At 39.3% G+C, this 22,615-nt stretch overlaps 1 protein-coding gene across 3 annotated transcripts; it reads left to right on the top strand.

Moving 5' to 3' along the window:
* Positions 1-2,926: 2,926 nt before the first annotated feature.
* G6PC3 (glucose-6-phosphatase catalytic subunit 3) lies at positions 2,927-21,655 on the top strand. 3 transcript variants are annotated; one of them, XM_034415412.2, is made up of 7 exons: positions 2,927-3,137; positions 7,640-7,870; positions 10,650-10,756; positions 13,019-13,109; positions 15,399-15,517; positions 18,607-18,748; positions 19,470-21,655. In XM_034415412.2, the coding sequence occupies exons 2-7, from the start codon at positions 7,650-7,652 to the stop codon at positions 19,828-19,830; spliced, it is 1,041 nt and encodes a 346-aa protein (XP_034271303.1). In that variant the 5' UTR covers positions 2,927-3,137; positions 7,640-7,649; the 3' UTR covers positions 19,831-21,655. The 3 variants fall into 3 exon arrangements, with proteins under 3 accessions (XP_034271303.1, XP_034271304.1, XP_034271305.1); XM_034415413.2 differs by having other exon boundaries at positions 3,131-3,731; XM_034415414.3 differs by lacking the exon at positions 2,927-3,137 and adding an exon at positions 3,144-3,270.
* The last annotated feature ends 960 nt before the right edge of the window (positions 21,656-22,615 follow it).

Raw genomic sequence — 22,615 nt, 5'->3', positions numbered from 1 at the left:
TTCAAATCTCACCAGGCTCAAGGCCTTCCATCCTTTCAAAGGTAGATAAAATAAGGACCCAGATTATGGGAGCAATAAGCTGACTTTGTATAAATATACAAAAGTATGAAGGCTATTGCTTAATGCATTGTAAGCCGCCCTGAGTCTCCGGAGAAGGGTGGCATATAAATTAAAGCAAAAAGAAAAAAGAAAAGAAAAGAAAAGAAAAAGAAACTGTTGGTCTAGAAAGTATTATCAATTCAAATGTTTTTGTTGCAAAGCCTTTTACTGAGTTCCATAGATAGATTAAACTATTTCATGTTTAAAGAAATAAGTTCCATGTTTAAAATATTCTATTAATGGAATTATAATAGATAAATCTATTGTGGATAGAACATATTCATTTTTGCAAGAGAGCGCCATGTATCTGAGCAAACTTTCAAATAGTCCTGATTAGTTTTGAAACAAACCTTTTTAAATGGAAGGGTGACAGTGACAGGCATTTACTTTAAATTATCAGTTATAATTCAATAGATTTTATCCTGAAATACATATGGATAAAATAGGTTGCTACTATACTTGCACTCCTAACAGAACAAAATCATTGACTACAAAACATGTACAGAATTGGTAGAAATATGGATAAGTGATTGCACTTTTTCTGAAAATTGAATCACTATTTTGGACAAATAAGATTTAGGAGCATACATTAAAAGTGACTTTCTGGCTTTTCATGAAAGTGAGACTCTGGTATATTGACGTCTAATAATTTGGAGGACCACTGCAAGTAGTCCTTGACTTATCATCACAATTGGGAGTGGAACTTCCATTGCTAAGCAAGGCAGTTGTTACTTAACAGTACAATTACTTAATTACATATGTAGCATTCAATTATTTAGTAAATCACCACAATTGAAACATGCAGTCATTAAGCAAATCCACATCCCTCCAATGTCTTTGTCAGACTGGAAAGATTGCAAATGATGACAACATTACACACACATACCCCAATCTGTACCATCAAAAATTTATTTCAATTGCCAAGGGCCCAAATTTGGATCATGTAACCACAGGGACACTGCAATGGCTGTTAAGTGGGAGGACCAACTGTAAATCATTTTTTCCACAGAGTTATAACTTCAGTCACTAAACAAATGGTTGTATATTGAAAACTACCTGTAGGTGGCAATATTGTACAGAATATGTTTCCTGTAACTTAACTGGAGGTTTTCAAGAAGAGACTGACTGGACAGTCATTTGTTCAGAATGGTACTATAGGGTCCCATGCTTGGGCAAATAATTGGACTAGAAGACCCTCAAGGTCCCTTATAACCCTGTTATTCTATGTTTGCTGCTAGCTAATTGTTAGCCAGATTTTGAAGTCCAAATATGGTAGCCTTGATTAAAGAAAATGGGTGCAAAGCAGGCATCAGTGGTCAGCCTTGCAAAGGTGAAAGAAAAGGAATTCAGTATATTGTTCCTGAAATTACATATGTATCTCTGATGAACATAATTTAAAATTTTACAATGCCCAGCAGACATATATTCCTTAAAACAAGTCCTTAGAAACGCTATTGAAATTAGCTATTGAAGAAGCAGAATAAATGCAAGTTAGAATTTTATATGAAGTCAGTATCAATTTTCTGGGTTTGCACAACATGCCAAAACAATAACGGTACAATTTGAAGTCACATGACATGTTAGGCTTAAAATGCAATTAGCCATTTTATTGTTTAGTATGTTATATATAAGCAACTGGTGATGTGGTCTTCCAAAGTTTTGTCATCTTTAGATTTGTCAAATTTCCTTTTTTAAATCTTCCAAATCTTTAGTACATCTTCTAGGACTGACTTTGAGTTTAGCTACATATGTTTAGCTACATTCCCAAGCACCCAAAAGTGAGATTACCTCCATCCCTGGAAGTCCCTCAAGACTTGACCATGTCACCAGGCTAGGATCCCAGGGAATTAGCAACATTTTAAGATGGCTCCATCATTGTGGTAAATACTCACTCCTGTGCCTTGTGTTTTTATATTTTATTACAGTAATAATTCTTTTGTATTTTTAATAATGATTAATGAAATAATCACTTTTTGTGAGATAGATGGCTATTTAAATTTGGTAAACATACTGTTTGAAGAAATACTTCATTTTGGCTCTCCTGAAATTTCCAGAGAGAGAGAAATATCCATTTCTTTATATTCTGTATAATTTTGTATAATACTTTTCATGACTCATTAGTGTCTTTTTTTTTTATTATTTGATTTATATGCCGCCCTTCTCCGGAGGCTCAGGGCAGCTTACAATGCGTTAAGCAATAGCCTTCCTACTTTTGTATATTTATACAAAGTCATCTTATTGCCTCCACAATCTGGGTCCTCATTTTACCTACCTTAGAAAGGATGGAAGGCTGAGTCAACCTTGAGCCTGGTGAGATTTGAACTTACAGTAATTGCAGACAGCTTGATGTTAATAGTGCTTTAGTCTGCTGCGCCACCAGGCTCCTTAAATATATGTTGTAAATCTCCAAGCAAAGTACAGTACAGGACTGTACTCCTTTACCATAGGGAAATTTTTCAATATCTCCTGATACTTTTGAATGTGCTATTTTGGGGGGGGGGGAGGGGGCCCTTTTCCAACTTTGTAGGTTTGTGTGTGAGTGAGTGGGCATACTATATATGCATGAATGGGACAATCAAAAATGGATAATAAGCGGAGAGAAGGGCTCCTAACATTAAATTAAATTAACATTAAATTTAAATTAAATTACATATAATTAAAAATTATATCCTAACAAACAAACCAATTCATAAAAGTGGAGTGATATTTTAAGGTCATGGCTTTCTGAGACTCGTGTATTCTGAGACTCGTGTATATACTTGGAGCTGCAAAAATCAGATCACATGGCAGAAAAGAGTTTCGTGTCACGTGTCGTACACAGAAATACATCTAACCCATAAAACTGTAAAACTAGTAAGTGTGTAATAAGTACCTATCTAGTGAAAATTGCAACTTGAAAGATTACGCGAATCTTGGTGAATGTCCCTTTGTTCTCCCGGTGATCAAGCAGGATACTGACGTGTCCGTATCACTAAGACTTCTGGGAAATGTAGTTTGGTTGTTCAATGGCGCGAACAGTCAGAAGCCGGCAATTGCAGGTAACGGGGAGGTGACGAGTAATTGAACCGAAACAGCAATGGTGAAAGCGGACAAAATCGCAAAGAAAGGAAAAGAGAGGGAAATCTTTTGAAATCGATCTTGGAAAATTCAGAAACAAAGCTAAAAAGAATAGTTAATATTTCTTTCTAATATTATAATGCTTAAAATACAGTTTTAAAACTTTATTTAGTATATATTATTATGCTCTGGGGAGAGTGGGGAGGGTAATACAATATACGTTCAGTCAGCACATGAAAATTTTCTAGCATCGTGTTTTGTGTTCCTGACGAAGAATGTTAAATTTAGCCTATGCGTGTCTGATTGCACCTTAGGGGATTACGTTGCTTTGTCCAATAAATCTCTTCCCAGAAATCCTGGAAGTAGTTTGGGGAGAAGAGGGGCTAATGCAGACTTTTCAAGTTTGCCAGATCAGGGTTTCTGGATACCGAAAATCATGGTGGTGTACTGAAAGCACCAGAAGAATCAGGAAGTTCCTAGTGTGAAAACTGTCCTTGTATTGTGATGCTTTGGGTATGCCACTCTGTGTTTTTCCCCCCAGCTTCTCAAAACTGAAATTATTTGGAAAAATCACGGTGAGCAATTTTGAGTTTTGTGAACTTTATTCTGAAGAATCATTGAGGATAACGCATGAACAACTAGGACAATTGATTGCAATAGATATAGTAAATGGCAGGTGGATATTTCAGCTTGGTTTTGGGCATCTTGGTTGCCCTAAGGTGGTGTTTCTCAATCTTAGCAGTTTTAAGATGCTGCATTTCAAATATTTGGAGAATTCTGGGAATTGAAGTCCATGCATTTTAAAGTTGTCAAGGTTGAGAAACACTTGCCTAAGGGAAGATCTGTAAACAGAACAAAACAAAGCTGTTCCTTCCTGGTAATTCTCCAACCTTGAAATCTCTAGATTTTTTGATGCTATCAGCCATAAAATACTAGTGAAATTGTTGGGTTGTAAGTATTTAGCTTGTCAAATGACAGAAGAACATTTGAAGATTTTTATTCTGTTCTGGAAAAATACGTTTGTGGAGTCAGAGCTTAACATTTATGAGGGTTAACAAAATCTCTTGCTCTCTAAATGTTTACTTTACACCATGCTCTTTCTTGCCCCACAAAATGTTGTGTCGGGGATAATATGGATTTAATGGGGTTACATATTCCACAGGGCTGAGGTAGCTATTGAAAATATCTGTTTCCAGGTCTGTTCTTCCGTGGTCTGTCAAGGACAGAAGACATAGAGCATTTTTCATAGATGAATCAAATAGGATGAAGATTTATTTATGAGGGTTCTCCTATTGGAAATCTGTCCCTTTAGTGGAAGAATATTTCTGTTCGAAGCCATTTCCATTCCTACCTATGGCCCATCTCATAAAATCCTATCAGGTCAGCGTGCATCTTATTGAAAGAACACATATCCTCTGCCACTTTTCCATCCCCCTGGAATAGTTATTATTACTTATTATTTGTATAATAAGGGACTATGAGCAGTGTATAAAACTGGAAATCCTTGAAAACAGATAAAACATCAAATCAAATGAACAGTCCAGACTAAAACAATCTTATGAACAACACAAATCAAACAAAATAAGAGTTCTATAGAAACAATAATATATCAACCTCTGACCTGGGTGGAACTAAAGCCAAGTTTTCAGGGGGGAGAACACTATCCCAGAAGCTACCACTTTTAATAGTTTTTCCTCCAAGACCTGCATGGCTTTCGGGGTAGGCCATAACATCCTGGCTGTTTGAGGAGCTGTGAAGTTTTGTGAATCCATTAGCATGCTATGACTGTTTTAATTTTGTGTTTCCTGGACAGTTGAGTTGAGTTAACAATAAAATAAACACAATAAAATGAAATAAATAATGTTTATTATGGTTCATTGCATAGTCAGCCTGATATTCAAATTGGATTTGGCATTTATGTCCACCGATTGAGTCCTTACCAAGGACTTGGGAAGCAGATATTGATGTTGATGTCATTGCAGGATGTAAGTTGTTTCCAAGTTTAGCTGCCGTTTGTAATTGACTGATGGTGAATTTGTCAGTGCTGATAATGTTCCAAGTGGTACTCCAGTTGTTTTGGGATTGCACCAAGTCGCCTATTATTATTGGTATTATTGGTGCTGCAATATATTAAATATGTGACAAATAAATTGTCTGGAACTACCTATTTGAAATACATTTTTCTAGGGCTCCCTTTAACAAACAAAATATATTTCAAGGTATTTGTTTTAGAATAGAATGGAATGGAATGGAATAGAGTAGAATTTTTTTATTGGCCAAGTGTGATTGGACACACAAGGAATTTGTCTTTGGTGTATATGCTCTCAGTGTACATAAAAAGAGATACATTGATAAAGAATCATCGGTACAAGACTTAATGATAGTCATAGGGTACAAATAAGCAATCAAATCATACTAGGAAACAATATCAACATAAATCGTAAGGATAAAAGCAACAAAGTTACAGTCATGCAGTCATAAGTGGGAGGAGATGAGTGATACGAATGATGAGAAGACTAATAGTAATAGTAATGCAGACTTAGTGAATAGTTTGACAGTATTGAGGGAATTATTTATTTAGTAGAGTGATGGCGTTTGGGGAAAAAACTGTTCTTGTGTCTAGTTGTTCTGGTGTACAGTGCTCTATAGCATCGTTTTGAGGGTAAGAATTGAAACAATTTATGTCCAGGATGCGAGGGGTCTGTAAATATTTTCACAGCCCTCTTTTTGACTCGTGCAGTATACAGGTCCTCAATGGAAGGCAGGCTGGTAGCCATTGTTTTTTTCTGCAGTTCTAATTACCCTCTGAAGTCTGTGTCTGTCTTGTTGGGTTGCAAAACCAAACCAGACAGTTATAGAGGTGCAGATGACAGACTCAATAATTCTTCTGTAGAACTGTATCAGCAGCTCCTTGGGCAGTTTGAGCTTTCTGAGTTGGCGCAGAAAGAACATTTCTTTGTTGTGCTTTTTTGATGATGTTTTTAATGTTAGATGTCCATTTTAGGTCTTGAGATATGATAGAACCTAGAAATTTTCATTTCTAATGCAGCCTTTCTCAGCCTTACTAGACAGATACTTCTTCCAACTTCCATAAATCCATGGTGGCTGGGTATAATGGATATTTACACATCTTCATGCTACCAAATTAGAAAAGACCACTATATAGTTTCCAGACCCAAATTTAGAATGGAATTTCCTTCTTGGCCATCCTCAAGAAATACTCTATTCTAACTAAAATTATCTTCTCCATAGCATTTAATAAACTGGATTTTTCTCTGCCCATCTTTCACTGAGATGGTTTTACTTTTCACATTGCTATTTGCTGCTTTTAAGATTCTTGGTTGCTGCAAGATGTTTTATATGTGGATTCCTTATCATCTGATTATTTTATATTTCAGTTGATAGGATTTTAAAAAACTAAAAACAAAAGAAAGGTATATTTGTTTCTATAGTTAACCACTTTGGACATCTTCAGGGGGAAAGGAGAATATAAGTGTTTTTAAAATATTATTTTAAACATAATAATCAATTTAGATCCAACTATGTTAAACTACTGATATTATTTCTGCATCTTAATGTAGTTCTTTTTCCCTCTTGTTTGTGTGATTTATGCATATTGTTTGATTTAGTTCATATTTATCCATATTTTCCTACAAACTTGTATCATTACTTTGGGATTTTTTGAGTTAATTTTGGAACTCTATAATGGAAACAGTATAGACTATATAACAGCAAACACAGTATAGTTAAAAAAAAAAAAAAAGCCAAGATAGTGGCTTTGGTCGTACTGTGTCCTACTGTTACAACTGCCATCGTGATATTTTTTACCCTACAAATAATCCTATAATGCCATCATATCCACTGAAAACTTGTGAAATAGCAACGGATTATTAAGTACATACTTCTGTCCTACCTCATCTTTCCCAACTCTCTGATTATATTTTTATTTTATTATTTAATTTTATTCATTTGTAGAACTGCCCATTTTGTATCAAGGTCTGTGAAAAAAAGAAAAGAAAGAAATAGGGAGAGTTAATAGGAGGGGAGCTTTAAATAACAGTAAATGAATGGTAAAGGGTAATGGATGTTTATTAATAGGATATCCATGCAGGATGACTGAGATGTTTAGGTTTATGCCTAGGTATGGCTTCGGTTGTATCCATTTTTGGCACTAGGATGCAGGAGAAAGGTTCCCAGCAAAGTGTTTTGATACAAAACGGCCACTTGTGTTTGTCATTGACTTACAACTTCAATGATGGCCTCGGAGATGGCTATTGCTGAGAAATCTGAAGTTCACATATCTAAAAGGTGGCCAGATCGGCTTATAAGGAGAGCTTGCATCATCATGTGCTGCTTCTTTATTGTTATAAAAATGGTTTAACTATCTTCTGAACAACATTGTTGCTTGATTTCTGCATTGCAAATGTATTGGCTCAGCAAGAGTTTGTCCGAAACACATTTAAATTCTTCTCATCTGTTTCAGTTTCACCACCATGGATATCTTTTACACTAGCGGAGTCCAATTTGCTGAAACGCTTCAGGGTACTCTGCCTGGACTGGAGGACTTTTGGCTTTGGGTAACCTTTTTCGGGGATCCCAAATGTGTCTTCATAATTTATTTCCCTCTTGCTTACTTCCTGTTGGATAAGAAGATTGGATTGACGGTGCTGTGGTTGGGCCTAATCTCAGAATGGCTGAACTTGACGTCTAAATGGTGAGGAAAAAGCAAGGGTAAAAAAATATTGGGCTGGATTTTTTCCTGTGAACTGTATGGAATGTTTGGAACCCAGCCATTCTATTTTTGGCATCCAAAAAGAACTCATAGAAACAAAGGCAGTATTATTTGGAAGTTCAGATTCTGCAGTAAGACAGTAACTTCTGTGCTTTTGTAGGATGGAGAATGATAGATTCAGCTTTTTGTGACACAGAAGGAAGAGCCAACATCCAGGAATTAAACCCAGAACATAAACTTTGTTCTGCATCGAGGACATTTAATAGAGCTACCTCCAATTTATAAAGAGGAAGAACTCCTTTTCATGGTTTATAAATGAATGCTTTTATGGCTGAAACGGCATTCACATAGCAAACATCAAATATGTAAGAGAACTGACTTTAAATTAAGGTAATTACTTAAACAATCCAAGATGAAAGAACCTATTCAGTGATTCTGGATGGTGGGGAGAAGCAGAAAATCAGCCATGAAAAGAATCGGAATATTAGATTTATTAGTTAGACGTATATCCTGCCTTTCCTTTAGAAGCCTATTATGTGAGGAATCTCGTAATAGCTTGTACTCAGAAAAATAATTCACTCACTCTCTGAATTTCCACTTTCAACCCATGCTGCACTGTATTTGGATAGGATGACTTGAATTGCAGCCAGAAGCGCTTTCATTTGTTATTAACCAACAGTCCATTAGTGTTCATTTACTGAAGTTTAATAGAATTTTGTGGAGCAGCAAAATATGTTTGGCTTTCAAAGGAATTAATATCAAGGCTTAGAACAAACTTGAAACTATTCATTAATGGAATAAATGTTCTTGTTCTGTCCAGGATAAAGAATTATACAGTAGAATTGCTCCATTAAGAACAAGAGGAGGGTGACTTATAGTACTATAATAGTCTTTAGAACTTGGAATACAAGTTTGTGTATACAGGTAGTCTTACAGATTAACAGAGTTGGAAGGGACCTTACAGGTCATCTAGTCCAACCCCTCGCTCAAGCAGGAGACCCTACACCATTTCTGACAAATGGCAGTCCAATCTTTTCTTGAAAGTCTCAAATGATGAAGCTCCCATAACTTCCGAAGGCAAGCTGTTCCATGGGTTGATTGTTCTCACTGTCAGTTCCTCCTCATTTCTAGGTTGAATCTTCCTTGGTCAGTTTCCATCCATTATTCCTTGTCTGGCCTTCAGGTGCTTTGGAAAACAGCTTGACCCTCCCTCCTCACTGCTATCATGTCTCCCCTGGTCCTTCTCTTCACTAGACTAGCCATGCCCAGTTCATGTAACCGTTCTTCATATGTTTTAGTCTTCAGTCCCCTAATCATAATCATAATAATAAGTAAATAACAACAACAACTACAACAATAATAATAATTTATTATAAAAATTTACTGGCTTGAATATTTTGACTTTACAAAAAACCACCCTACTCGGAACAGCTTACATCCTCCGATGATACCTTAACAGTTCCTAGGTCCTTGGTTAGGACTCGAGCTGCTAAGCTATTAACCAGCCTCAAAGGCTGTGAATCTCACCAAAGAATAACCATAATAATAATAAATCCTCAACTTATGACCACAATTGAGCCCCAAATTTCTGTTGCTAAGTGAGATATTTGTTAAGTGAGTTTTGCCCCATTTTACAACCTTTGTTGCCATAATTGTTAAGTGAACCACTGCAGTTGATAAGTTAGTAACACAGTTACAAAGTGAATCTGGCTTCCCCATTGATTTCGCTTGTCAAAAGGTTGCAAAAGGGGATCCCATGACCTTGAGCCACAGCAACCTAAGTATGAACCAGTTGCCAAACATCTGAATTTTGATCACATGATCATGGGGATGCTACAGAGGTCGTAAGTGTGAAAAATGGTCACAAATCATTTTTTTCAGTGCTGTTGGAACTTTGAATGGTCACTAAATGAACTGTTGTAAGTCGAGGACTGCCTGTATACATGAATAGGCTTTCTTGGAAGAAAAGGTTGAGTTGACTCTCACCCATGCATTAGAAGAGGTTGCAGATGGATTGAAGAGCAGTGTAGGGTACATTGCCTGCGTTCTATATGGCTGTCAACCTTTGCCTGCACTCTGTATATTTCATTGGCCTGTGAAAAGCTCTATGTGTGCGTTCTAATGTTTGAAAATGAAGCTCTTCTCCATTAACATGTGAAGGAGACTTTGATTTAATTGGAAACTGTTGTCCTCTTTATTCTTATGATATCTGTTAGTTATAGGTGTGAGACCTGATTCTCTCTGTGATAAGTCCAGTAGAAATTAACAAAACAATGTCAGGTTGCAGATAGCTCTGCCTTCACCAAAGTGACAAGCTTACAATCCTTCTGCTGTAAGATACAAATTTAGAGTCAGTGGTCTTATACTGATAAAAAGTAATATTTAGTCAGAATGGTGCAGGCTTGAAGTATTTTCTAGAACTGGTGAAACTGGTGTTCCAGTTCACCTTCAGTTCCGAAAGGTCTCTTAATCACTGTAGGCCAGTTGCATTCTTTAAGTCCAATATTCTTTGCTGGATTGTTGTAGCAAAATAGTGGATGAGGGAGTGCTATCTAATGTATATCACCTTGAGTTCTTAAAGAAAGACGTATATAAATCAAATGAATCAATCAATCAATAAAACTAGAAAAAGAATACTTATCAATTGTAAACTAGTAGATAAGATGGCAAGTAAATTTAAACTTCCTAGCATTTTGGAAGTCTTGATACTGTTCTTCCCAGCTCTTAATTATATATATTTCCTCTTCCTCCTATTTCCAAGGTTGTTATTTGGTGAACGGCCCTTCTGGTGGATCTTTGAATCTGGATTTTCCAAGAAGAAGGATTTTTTTTTCCGTCAGTTCCCATCCAGTTGTGAAACAGGACCAGGTTGGTAATCCAGTCCAATAGAAAATAGGAATTAAGGAAAATAAGTGTTGAAAGTTGATGTTACCCTGTCTCCACACTCTTGAAATACTGTCCTGAAGGTTCTTGAATGGTGGTGTTACTTTGCTTTTAATTTCAACCTGTTTTCCTTTGGGTGCCAGCCCCTTCCCCTTCCCCTGTGCATGTGTGCGTGTCTCCTGCATGTGCCCCGCACATCCTGAAAATCAGCTGGCTGGTGGGAGGCGTGCATGTGCAGTGGAGCTGAGCTGGGCGATGGCTCACGTGCCCATAGAGAGGGTTCTGCGTGCCAGCTATGGCACGCGTGCCATAGGTTCGCCATCACAGTCTTAGGAAATACCAATTTTGACATGGAAAGTTCAATAGTTTACCTATAGCAGTGATTGTTAACCGAGTGCTGAAAATGGAGCGCATTTGTCCGTGGTGGCCCGAGCGCTGTTTTTGATGGCAGAGGCACCATGGGCTGGTCCTTTGCTGTTTCCAGGTTGGCCCGTGGGCCAGATCTAAGCACCCCGTGGGCCAGATCCGGTCCCTGGACTGAATCTCTGTTGTTTAAAATTAAAAATCCCCCTTTCAACTCATCCCATCTAAACAGAATCTTTCTGTTTGAATTTGTTGGCAATAATTAATATTATTAAAATCAAACAATGAAATGAACCAATTGATAATTTGTTGTTGTTAGTTGCGAAGTCATGTCCAAACCATCGCGACCCCATGGACAATGTTCCTCCAGGCCTTCCTGTCCTCTACCATCCTCTGGAGTCCATTTAAGCTCACGCCTACTGCTTCAGTGACTCCATCCAGCCACCTCGTTCTCTGCTGTTCCATTCTTCTTTTGCCCTCAATCTTTCCCAGCATTGGCTGTTCTCCAGTGACTCATTTCTTCTTATTAGGTGGCCAAAATATTTGAGTTTCATCTTCAGGATCTGGCCTTCTAAAGAACAGTCAGGATTGATCTCCTCTAGGACTGACCGGTTTGATTGCCTTGCAGTCCAAGGGACTCACAGGAGTCTTCTCCAGCATCATATTCAAAGGCCTCAATTCTTTCCCACTCAGTCTTTCTTATGGTCCAACTTTAATTGATAATTACTTAACGGGATAACAGAAGTTACCTATTAACTTTACAGGTAGTCTTCAACTTATGACCGGTCTCTTAGTGACTTCAACAGAGTGAACAGGGGGGTGTTTACTGGATTCAAAGCTCTGATGCTCCAACCTCCACCCCTGCAGTCACGTGACTGCACTTTGGGTACTCAGCAACGTTTATGGCTATAAACTGGTTTTGATGAAAAATGGCCCTTTTCGTATTTTTCGCACTACAAGACACACTTCCCCCCCTCAAAAAAGTGGGTGGAAATGTCTCTGTGCCTTATTGAGTGAATATTGTGGTGTGGACGAGGGGGGTTGTCACCACTGCCACCACCTGTCACCACTGCTGCCGCTCACCGCCATTGGGGAACACTGGAACTTCGCTGCCGAGCAGCTGATCGGCAGTTGGATTGGCCTCCCAGAATACTGTCAATCAGTGCCATTTGCCGTTTGCCATCACCGTTGATCGCCACCGCCGAATGGCAGCAGTGATGGGTGGCAAGCGGCGGCAGCGATAGACAGTAAGCGGTGGCGGCAAGTGGCAGCAGCGGCGGTCTCTGCCACCTAGAAGAGCTGATCGGCAATATTCCAGGAGACCGATCCAACCACCAATCAGCTGATCAGCAGCGAAGGCTCCAGCGTTCCCTGGCAGCAATAGCATCTCAGCTCAGTTGACTAGGCCTTGATAACATGCTGAAGCTGACCAGGTTGTTTGCTGCAAGGATGCTAGCCAGATGAATACTGGATGGATGCTGGGAGACAGAGACAGATTTTTTTCCCCCTTGTTTTCCTCCTCTAAAGCTAATGTGCATCTTATTGGTCCGGTGTGTCTTATAGTGTGAAAAATACAGTACTTCTGATTGTTTTTCTAAAATCACACCCATTGCAAACCCTCGGTTGACTTAACAATCACTGCAAAAAAAGATTGTAAAATCGGGTCAGTCATCTGACCAATCCATTTTATGATATGAGTTGCAACCATGATGGGCAGGCTCTGTTACGGTTGAAATTTGAGGACTACCCATAGATAATTAATTTAATAACACTATGTGTAACTATGTGACATAATTATTTACCTTTTCTTTCTTTCTTTTTTTCTCTTTTACATGGATGGTCACTAGCAACCAGAGGGATTTTATTTCTTTTTCTTTTTTACAGGCAGTCCTTCTGGCCACTGTATGATCACCGGTGCAGCCCTGTGGCCAATTGTAAGCATTCTGGCCAGACAGATAGCCCAGAATTCCAAAAGGTATTTAGCAATAGCAATAGCACTTAGACTTATATACCGCTTCACTGTGTTTTACAGCCCTCTCTAGACGGTTTACAGAGTCAGCATATTGCCCCCAACAATTTTGGGTCCTGATTTTACCCACCTCGGAAGGATGGAAGGCTGAGTCAACCTTGAGCCTGGTGAGATTTGAACTGCCAAATTGCAGGCAGCTGGCATTCAGCAGAAGTAGCCTGCAATACTGCACTCTAACCACTGCTCCACCACGGCTCATAATGGGCTCTATCCTGCTCTGGGTTCCCCAGGCCCACTGGCAGAACCAGGACTTTAGCCCCTTCCAGAAGAGTGTTAGAGTAGGGGCCATTCTAATCTCTGGAGGGATGATGTTCCAGAGAGAGGGAGCCACCATAGACTCACCACAGGCCGAGACATACAACTGAGTATCATCAACATATTGGTGATACTTCAGCCCATGGTGGCGGATGATCTCACCCAGTGGCTTCATATACAGTAGTGGCCAAAATTGTGGAAACCTTTTGGGAAAAGTGTATTTTTGAGGTTCGATGGCTAATAATACCACTTTTTTTTTTTGGAGTTTCAAGATAATCATATTCTACTGCTGGAATGGTCTGGGAATAGCCCAGACCTTAAACCAATTGAAAATCTATGGAGCCAACTAAAGAAACTTGTTAATCAGAAGCGACCCAGCAATAAAACCCAGTTAATAGAAGTAATCATTCAATCTTGGTTTCACATTATAACAGCTGCAGAACTAAAAGACTTGGTTCACTCCATGGGAAGACGTTGTAAGGCTGTAATTCATGCTAAAGATTACCCAACTAAGTATGAACTGACATGGTGATAATTTTTGTATATCTCATTTTTTCTACATTTTTTCTTCTTTATGCTGTAACTGCTATTCTAATAGCAAATCCTTCATATAAGTTATTGCATTGCATTCTTGATTAAATGATCTTTCCATTGATATATAATTTTATGGTACTACTCCAAAAAAAAGTGGTGTTATTAGCTAGTTTTAGAAAATACACTTTTCCCAAAAGGTTTCCACAATTTTGGCCACTATTGTAAATGTTGAACAGAGCGGAGAGAGTACCAAGCCCTGCAGAACCAGTGGGCGCAAAGCAGTGGGCGAAGGCTGGATCTCTCCCCTCCTATCAACACTGACTGAGAGCGGCCACAGAGGAAGGAAGTGAACCAGGATAGCACACGGCCTCCCATTCCCATCCCCCGAAGCCGCTCTAGGAGAATACCATGGTTGATGGTATTGTAACTGAACATCAGGGCCATAACATTGTATAGTTGACAGAACAGCAGAGAAAATCCCAGTTCTTTTTTCCTTCCAAATCCCTATATCTCCTATCAGGCGATGTCAAAATCTGTACACATTTGTTATAACTTCTTATGATATATTTTTATATTATATTTTATAATATAATTTGTGCCTGGTTCTCCCAGCCCCAGAAAAAACAAAAAAGGCAAATATTTTGTATATTTCTGGGTTGAAATTATCCCAGTTTCTTGATTGTTATGGCTGCAGATGCTGTAATTTTTGAACGTTGATGCTACTTTTTGGGAACAAGATTGCCAGAACTGGACAATAATACCCCAACTAGAATAAAACACTTGGCTTTCAAATAGATAGGAAACCCTGCATTTGAAGAATTATAAACAACATGGTGCTCTTGTTTGATCCATTCCTATAATTCTTTTCATTCTGTTGGTAGAATTGGCCTCACTAGTCCTCTAAAGCAGGGGTGGGCAAATGTGGCTCTTTTACAACCTCTGGACTTCAATTCCCAGAATTCCTGAGACAGCCAAGGTTGGCTGTCTCAGGAATTCTGGGATTTGAAGTCCACAGGTTGTAAAGGAGCCACATTTGCCTACCCCTGCTCTAAAGTAAGAGCAATCCAGGAGTGAATGCTTGCAGACAAGGAGGGGAATATCAGCTTCTGGATCCTCTGGATTCAGCTGATACAATTGTGAGCACACTCCCATCAAGATTCTACTAACTTATTACCAGTAAAGAAGACAGCAGGAATGCCTGATTCTTTTTAAGGCATTTCTAAATCAATGAACTGGAATTTCCATTTGCAGAACAAACCTTAGCTGTGTACCTCTGTCACTCATATATGTAAAAAATGCTTTATCCTGTTTTTCCTTAATTTGAACAGAAATTGTAATTTGGGATCTGGTTCTTCTAAGGCTGTTGGCTTTGGGAGAGGCAAAAGAAATAATTCTCAATCCATCTGCTGAGTGTGACATTTTTCTTCTCCCATTTCACCTCAACAGTTGGATCATGAGGGCAGTGCCCTTTACTATTTATTTTGTCCTCTTGCTGCTTATCGGACTATCACGCATCTTCATACTTGCTCATTTTCCCCATCAAGTTATTGGTGGCATTTTGGCAGGTAAGTACATCATGAAAGTTAGCAGTATGCTATCTGTTCCAGGTTCTTGGTTTGCATGTATATGGCAATACAGCATGGCCACACCTGAGCTAAGTTAAGAGATATCACCCTGGTTTTTTAAAGACCCCTTTGGAAATTTGCTTTCAAGATAGATAAAAGTACATCTCATTGAAAATATTTCTACCAAAACCCACTTTCCTTGGGAATCTAGTAGGACCATCACTATAGTTTCTCTCCTGTATTCAAGCCTGAATCCTGACTGATACATATAATCCATTTCCTCCAGTATTCTCTGTAACTGCCAGCCAATTACTTTCTCTACAGCATTGCTCCCAAAAGGATGGTTGGAGACTGGGTGATAGTTATCTAAAACACCCAAATTAAGCAATGATTTATTGAGGATGGGACATTAACTCTGCTGTATTCAAGGCAGGGTGCAAATATCCCTTCATCAAAGATGCATTCACCTCTGCCTGAATTTTGTCCTTACTGTCAACTTTCATAGCCAAATGATATCAAATCCACAGGTGATTAGACCAGGGGCCTGCAACCTTAAACACTGAAAGATCCACTTGGACCCGTTTCCCACAGAAAAGAAAACACTGGGAGCCACAAAATCTGGGTGGGCGTGGCCAACTCAACATCATTTCCCACTCAGTCACATGACCCACCCCAGCCATGTATACCCGGGTTTTCTGGCTCCGGGTGTTTTCTGTGGGAAATGGGTCACTCTCTCTTTCCCTCTCTCTCTCTTCTGTTTTTCTCTTTTTCCTCTCCCTTCCTTTCTTCCTTCCTTCCTTTTCTTTCTTTCCTTTTTCTTTCTCTCTCTCTCTCCCCTTCTCCCTCTTTTCCCTCTCATTTCTCTCCCTCCCTTTTCTCTCATTTGTTTCTTTTTCCTCTCATTCTCTCCATCATTTTCTCATTTCTTTTTCTCCTTTTCTCTCCCTTTCATTTTTTTTCCTCTCCCCTCTCCCTTTTCTCTTTTACTCTTTTCTTTCTCTCTCATTCTTTCCCTCCAGCTCTTTTCTCTCTCTTCTTTCTCATTTCTCTCTTTTTCCTCTGTCATTCTCTCCCTCCATCATTTTCTCATTTCTCTTTTTCTCCCCTTTTCTCTCTCTCGTCTCTCTCTTCTCTGTCTCTCTTCCGCCCTCTCTTTCCCTCCTTCTCCCCCCCTCTCTGTGTGTACTTCCTCTTGAACCATTTCCAAAAACAGGCAAGGGTTGGGTTTTTTTTCTGATGTTCTTTCTTCTTTTTGAGGTGCTTTTTACCATATGATTTAAAATCAAGAGTCATTTCAGGTTCCCAGATAAATGAAGCTAGAAGGCAAGGGCGACGGCGGGGATGAAGACTCGCTCTGAATGAGAGGGAAGAACCCCTGTACTTGCCTCTCATCTCGCGGAGACTTCTTTTGGCGCTTCTTACTCTTGCCTGCACTTCTCTGCCCTGAGACGATAGTCTGGCCCGGCTGTGGTAGATGCTCCGTGTTATAATGGGCTCCAGGAGGAGGAGGGGATGCTGTCTCCCCCATTGTGAAACACGCTTTCACTGTGCTGTGCAAGGCACTACAAGAGTAGCGGGCAGGCCATAGAGGAGGTATTGGGTCTTTCCCTGTTCCACGCCCAAGGAAAGCCAGCTGGGCTTCTCCTTCCCTCCTACTCTTTCCCCTGCTCCCTTCCCCCCACTCAATTCTACTTTGGGACAGAGGAGCGTGTACTGGAAACAGGTGTTGGGGTGACGTCGGAGCACATCTTCTGACCTTCTGGCACTCGCCGCAACTCTCCCATGCTCCTCGAGGCCCAGCTTGCAGAGCAGCCCTGATGCCTCTGCTGCCCCCCACCCCCAGCCCCAGCCATCGCTGCCCAGGGAAGGCACAGGCAAAAGAAAGCGAGCAAAAACTTAGCTCTCGCTGGGGCAAACAATCTGAGATCGGGGAAGGAAGATTTCGAAGAGGTAAGCAAGAAAAGAAAGTTTTTGCCCTCCCCAGCCCACAAGAGCACTCTGCAAAGGCCTCCCAAAGCCTCTGTGCACCCTGTTTTTGTGAAAAATGGGATGCGTGGGCCTGGGCTTCAGGAGGCCAAAAATGGCTGTATTTGGTGTATAAGGCGCACCAACATTTCCATCCTCTTAGGGGGGTTGGGAAAGTGTGTCTTATACTCTGTAAAGTATGGTACTTATTTCTAACTACATGGTCACAGGATTACAGTGGAATAAAATAGAAGAATAGTTTATGAGATTATGAATTTGGTGAAGAAATTAGATATTCCTTAAATTAAGAGTGGCCACATCTGGCTCTCTTAGTTAAATCCTTGAAGGGTTTTATAATATCCTGTTTTCCCCAAAATAAGACATCTTCTGATAATAAGCCCAATCGGGCTTTTAAGTGCATGGGAATAAGGCTAAACGCTTATTTCACGGTTCAAAAAAAATATAAGACAGGGTCTTATTTTCGGGGAAACACGGTAGGTCATTTAATGTTTCCTCATGCACCACTGATTTATCATAACAGACATATGATTCTCTACCCCATCTTATATATGTTTGAAAAATAATATATTAAAAGATGCTTGAGATAATCAAGAAGGGACTTTCATGTAGAAGCATGATTATCACACAGGTTTCTAAGGTTATCATTTTTTAAAATTCGGAATGTATGTTTGATACCCAGTAATCTGGCTGATAGGCCTCAGGATTCAAATGAAAAAAGCAAAATAGATACAATAAGCCTGACATCTACTCAGCTTTTCTTCCATCTACATCTCACAAGTTGCCCTCCAGCATTCTGAGATTGTTGCATTATGCTGATGCGATTCCAGATTTTCAGTTTTGAGGTGGGACGGTATTGAACAGTGAAGATCAGAATGGTTTGCTTGGCAGGGACTTCCAGTTTTTAATCTCAAAATCCAAACAGAAAAGGCAACAATAAAATTAAAAATAAGTTCTACTCTTCTGGTGATAATTACCATATCACCAAATGCTGATTGCTGACCTGGCTACCCATAGGCTGCTGGCTTCTGCTTTAGAACATCTCACGATTTAGGCAATAGATGTAGTTTATAATGAAGCTTCCCTTCTCCACCATCTCTCTTCAGGGATCAGTCTAGGCTGGCTACTTCAATCCTGGGTCCCACTGGAAAGAGGATTCCGTTTCTACCTGATGACTTCATTCTCCCTTGGGCTAAGTGCCACAGCGATTTATTGGACATTGATTACTCTTGGCATAGATCTCAACTGGTGAGTTCCTTCAGTGCAAAGGAATGCATGGGGTCCTCTTTTTCACAGGCTATCTAAATATCTTAACTAGCTAGCTTTCTTAACTAGCAATCCTTAGTGGAACCTAGCCCATGCTACCTGTAACACTACAATCCTATTTGCTGGTCATCGTGGCTGTTTTCTGTATTTGCTGGTGTTGTGCACACAGAAAAGAGTAAGATAAGATGACTTAAATTATGCCCCAAGTATGAGACGAGGGCAACATTACGAAGACATCAAGTGAAAGCGATGTTGCAATGCTGTTTTGATTATGCTATAAATACATGAAGGAAACTAACTCTCTGTTTTGTAGCCTGTTTCATGCACATGTCCACCATGAACTTTTTAACACCTTTCTTGGCTTGAAGGGGAGGAAAAGAAGCCATCCATCCACATAAGCAATGGATGAATTTTGCAACAATTTAACTGGTTTTTAAAGACCTTGCTTAATTCTGACATCTCCTTGAAAGATCTCCCACCAAATACCAGGCATATTCAAATAATAAAGGAATGTTGACTTAAACATTTGTAGGAATTCACTTCTAAAAAGAAAACCCCAGTTTACCCATGGATACCACATTTTGTGGTTTTAGAGATTCAGAGAGATTCTGGAACTACTCAGATTTCAATTTTTTCCTTCTATAGAAATGATAAAAAAAAGATAAGTTTCATATGCCTCTCTTCATTTTCTTTCCTTCTTTAGGTCAATGAAACTTGCTGTGAAGTGGTGTGAAAATCCCAAGTGGATCCACATGGACACATACCCATTTGCTTCCCTGTGTCGTGATACAGCCACAGTCCTTGGACTGGGATTGACCTTCCACTCTTCATCCTATACCCAATTGAAGCTGGAGAGACTTGGTTGGCTTCAGAGGGGATGGTGTGCCATCCTGTCTCTTGTCATCCTGTACTTCCTAAGTAGTATTGCTCAACCACAAGGCGTAGCTCTGTGGTATGGGCTGAATTTTGTAAAATATGCCAGTTTCCCATGGATAGTAATTTCATTGCTTCCCAAAGCAATTCAAATACTGGCCTCTCCAGGAATACCATCTCACACAGAGTAGCTGGTTTTTCCTTGAAATATTTATTCTTTTTCCTTAGATCTTTCCACTGAAGGAAATGCTGTATTTCCTTCAAGATATAGAGCAGCCGTACCCAAACCATGGTTCATGGCCCACATATGGTCCTGAACATTTAGTGATATGGCCCCACAAGATCATAAAATTTTAACATGAAAACTCATTCTGCAGGGCACATCCAGAAGATCTCCAGTTCAGTCTCCAGCATTTTCACGGAGGGCTAGAAAAGGTTCTCCAGTAAAATCAATGGAAAACTGAATTAGATAGTTTGATAATTCAATTTTATATAGGGCAGCTTCCTGTAATTCTAAGTGCTTTGTCTTTCCTTAGTTTGGCCAACAGCTTGAGGTCAAAGTCCTATCACTGGCCAGTATAAAATTGCTGTTTTACCAAAATGAGGTAGAAACTGTTGTTTCATGTATGTCAAAGTTCGCCATTGTTTGATGCAATTAGAAGTATCCCCGTTGAAGGCACGTATCCTTATTCAGTTCTGTAGCCCAAAGAAACCAAGGCAAGTTACGTTGTGTTACTTTTTTTTTTTTTCTGACTGATAAATTCTTCCTAGAGCAAAAATGGCTACTCTGACAAGCTGTCAATTTTTCTAAAGCTGGCTGGTTCATCATGAGTTAGCATCAGGGAAGAGCTCTTCGGAAGGGCTGAACTTCCTCTTCCTAAATATTCTGTTGCTTTCTGGAATTGAGTTGAAACGTTTTCCTGATTTGTGTGAGCATGGAGCCTCACAATGTTTACTATATGAATAGTAACATTCCCTTTCATAGAGCAGTATGCAATTATTCAGGAAGAAATTAATTCTTTTAAATCCGTGAAATATTGGAAGGGCTTCGTATCCAGAGTTACAACAGTGTCCAAATCCAGAGCTTTGAATCCAGAGCTACAACAGTGTCCAAATATGCCTGTCCAACATTTTCTGGTAGATCCTAGCCATCCCCTTCAAAATCATTTGAGTTCATTGTCAAACCATTCTAACCATCCAACCGTGATTAACTGATTTTTTTTTCTATCCTATAATTTAAATTAAGTTTAGTATCTAGTTCTGCCTTTCAGATCAGCAGAAGACTAATAAAGAGACCTCTTTTAGAAAAGGCATAATGGAATCTTTCCTTCCCTCTTAGTGTGCTATGTCTCCTTATCACGTGTGTTTTGCACTACAATCAAGCAGATGGTATTGAAAATGTTAACTGCACTGGCATACTTGATTCAGGGCAGATCTGCCCACCGAACAATGGAGAAATATAATCTCAGGATATCCCATATCTGATTTGCAATGTTTAAAAAGATGTTGCAGTAAATTAAGATGTTCAAGTTGATATTTTCAACTGATTGTATAATGTGTATGTTTATGATTAATTCTGTGCAGAGTAGCTGGTATGAGCTTATTTTATACTTTGGTATGATATTTAATAAACCTCTATTAGTTGGATATTTCCACAAATGAAGGGAAACACAATAAAAGGTTTCCGATTATCAAAGAGGTGAGAACACCTCTATTTGCACTATTTTGTGAACAGTCTTTTAAGTATGTTTATTTTTAAAAGTTATATAAGCAGGATCACTTATGTAGCCCTTTATCAGTCTTTTTACTACAGGTAATTTGTTCTCAGCATGGCTCTATCCATTCATGTACAGGAGGACAATATCTTCAGGCCTAAAAGTCCCCAGAAAAAAGCACACCCTCTGAAATTACACATCATTTCAAGATGCAGCCTTCACAAAATGCTTGCAAAGTAGTGGTATTTTCAAAGACAAGGCACAGTTGCTTGGCATCCTAAATAAAGCACTCCATAATGCAGTTATTTGTGGCTGGTCCCATTTGTGAACCATATGCTTTTGTTATTGTGCTTAGATATTATTTTGGAATAATTCTACACATTTTTGGGAGAAAGAATATTGCAACATTTTGTCCCTATTTTCTGTAATTATGTTTTACAGTCTGTTCTCTTTTTGTTTCCGAAAATTGGTTCAGCTGAATCTCACTGTGAGCATTAGCTACTTCTTGTATCTAAGAGAACACAGTGATCCAATTTAGAACTTTTGGGCAGGACAGAGAAGAAATGCTACTGTCACATAATACATTGCTAACCAATGGAATCCACTACTACTGAATGTAGTAAAAACCACTAGAAATAATTTAAATTATTTGCAGGATAAGCCTGTTTCTGCCCACAAGTCACCATCTAAGTCAGGTTCAGAAAATGCCACTGATTGAGGAATATCAGCAATAATAATTGATTCTTAAGCTGCATATGACACTTCTAGAAGCAGCTTGCAGACCATTATGGACAAAATGGGGGGGGGGACAGAAAAACAGAGTTGGAAGGGACCTTGGAGGTCTTCTAGTTCAACCCCCTGCTCAAACAGGAAATTCCATACCATTCCAGAAAAATGATTGTCCAATCTCTTCTTAAAAACCTCCAGTGTTGGCGCATCCACAACTTCTGGTGGCAAGTTGTTCCACTGATTAATTATGTGCTCAGTCACTCATGCCCTAGTCATCTCTCACTTGGATTATTGCAATGTGTTCTATATGGGGCTACCCTTGAAAAGTATTCGGTAGCTACAATTGGTCCAAAATGCAGTGGCATAGTTTCGGAAGCTCCAAGGGTGGCACATGCAACACCGCTGTTAACATGAGCTGCACTAGCTGCCACTCTGCCTCTGGGTACAACTCAAGGTGTTGGTTATTACCTTTACCTCTTTTAGCATGGCTCCTGTATATCTGCAGAACTGTCTTTCCCCAATGGAATTGGAC

Source organism: Pantherophis guttatus, chromosome 4 (genome assembly GCF_059756535.1).
Source record: "Pantherophis guttatus breed Tessera chromosome 4, ASM5975653v1, whole genome shotgun sequence".
In the NCBI taxonomy this organism is placed as follows: domain Eukaryota; kingdom Metazoa; phylum Chordata; class Lepidosauria; order Squamata; family Colubridae; genus Pantherophis; species Pantherophis guttatus.
The sequence above is the reverse complement of the archived record's forward strand: the minus strand, read 5'-3'. Positions and strand labels throughout refer to the sequence as shown.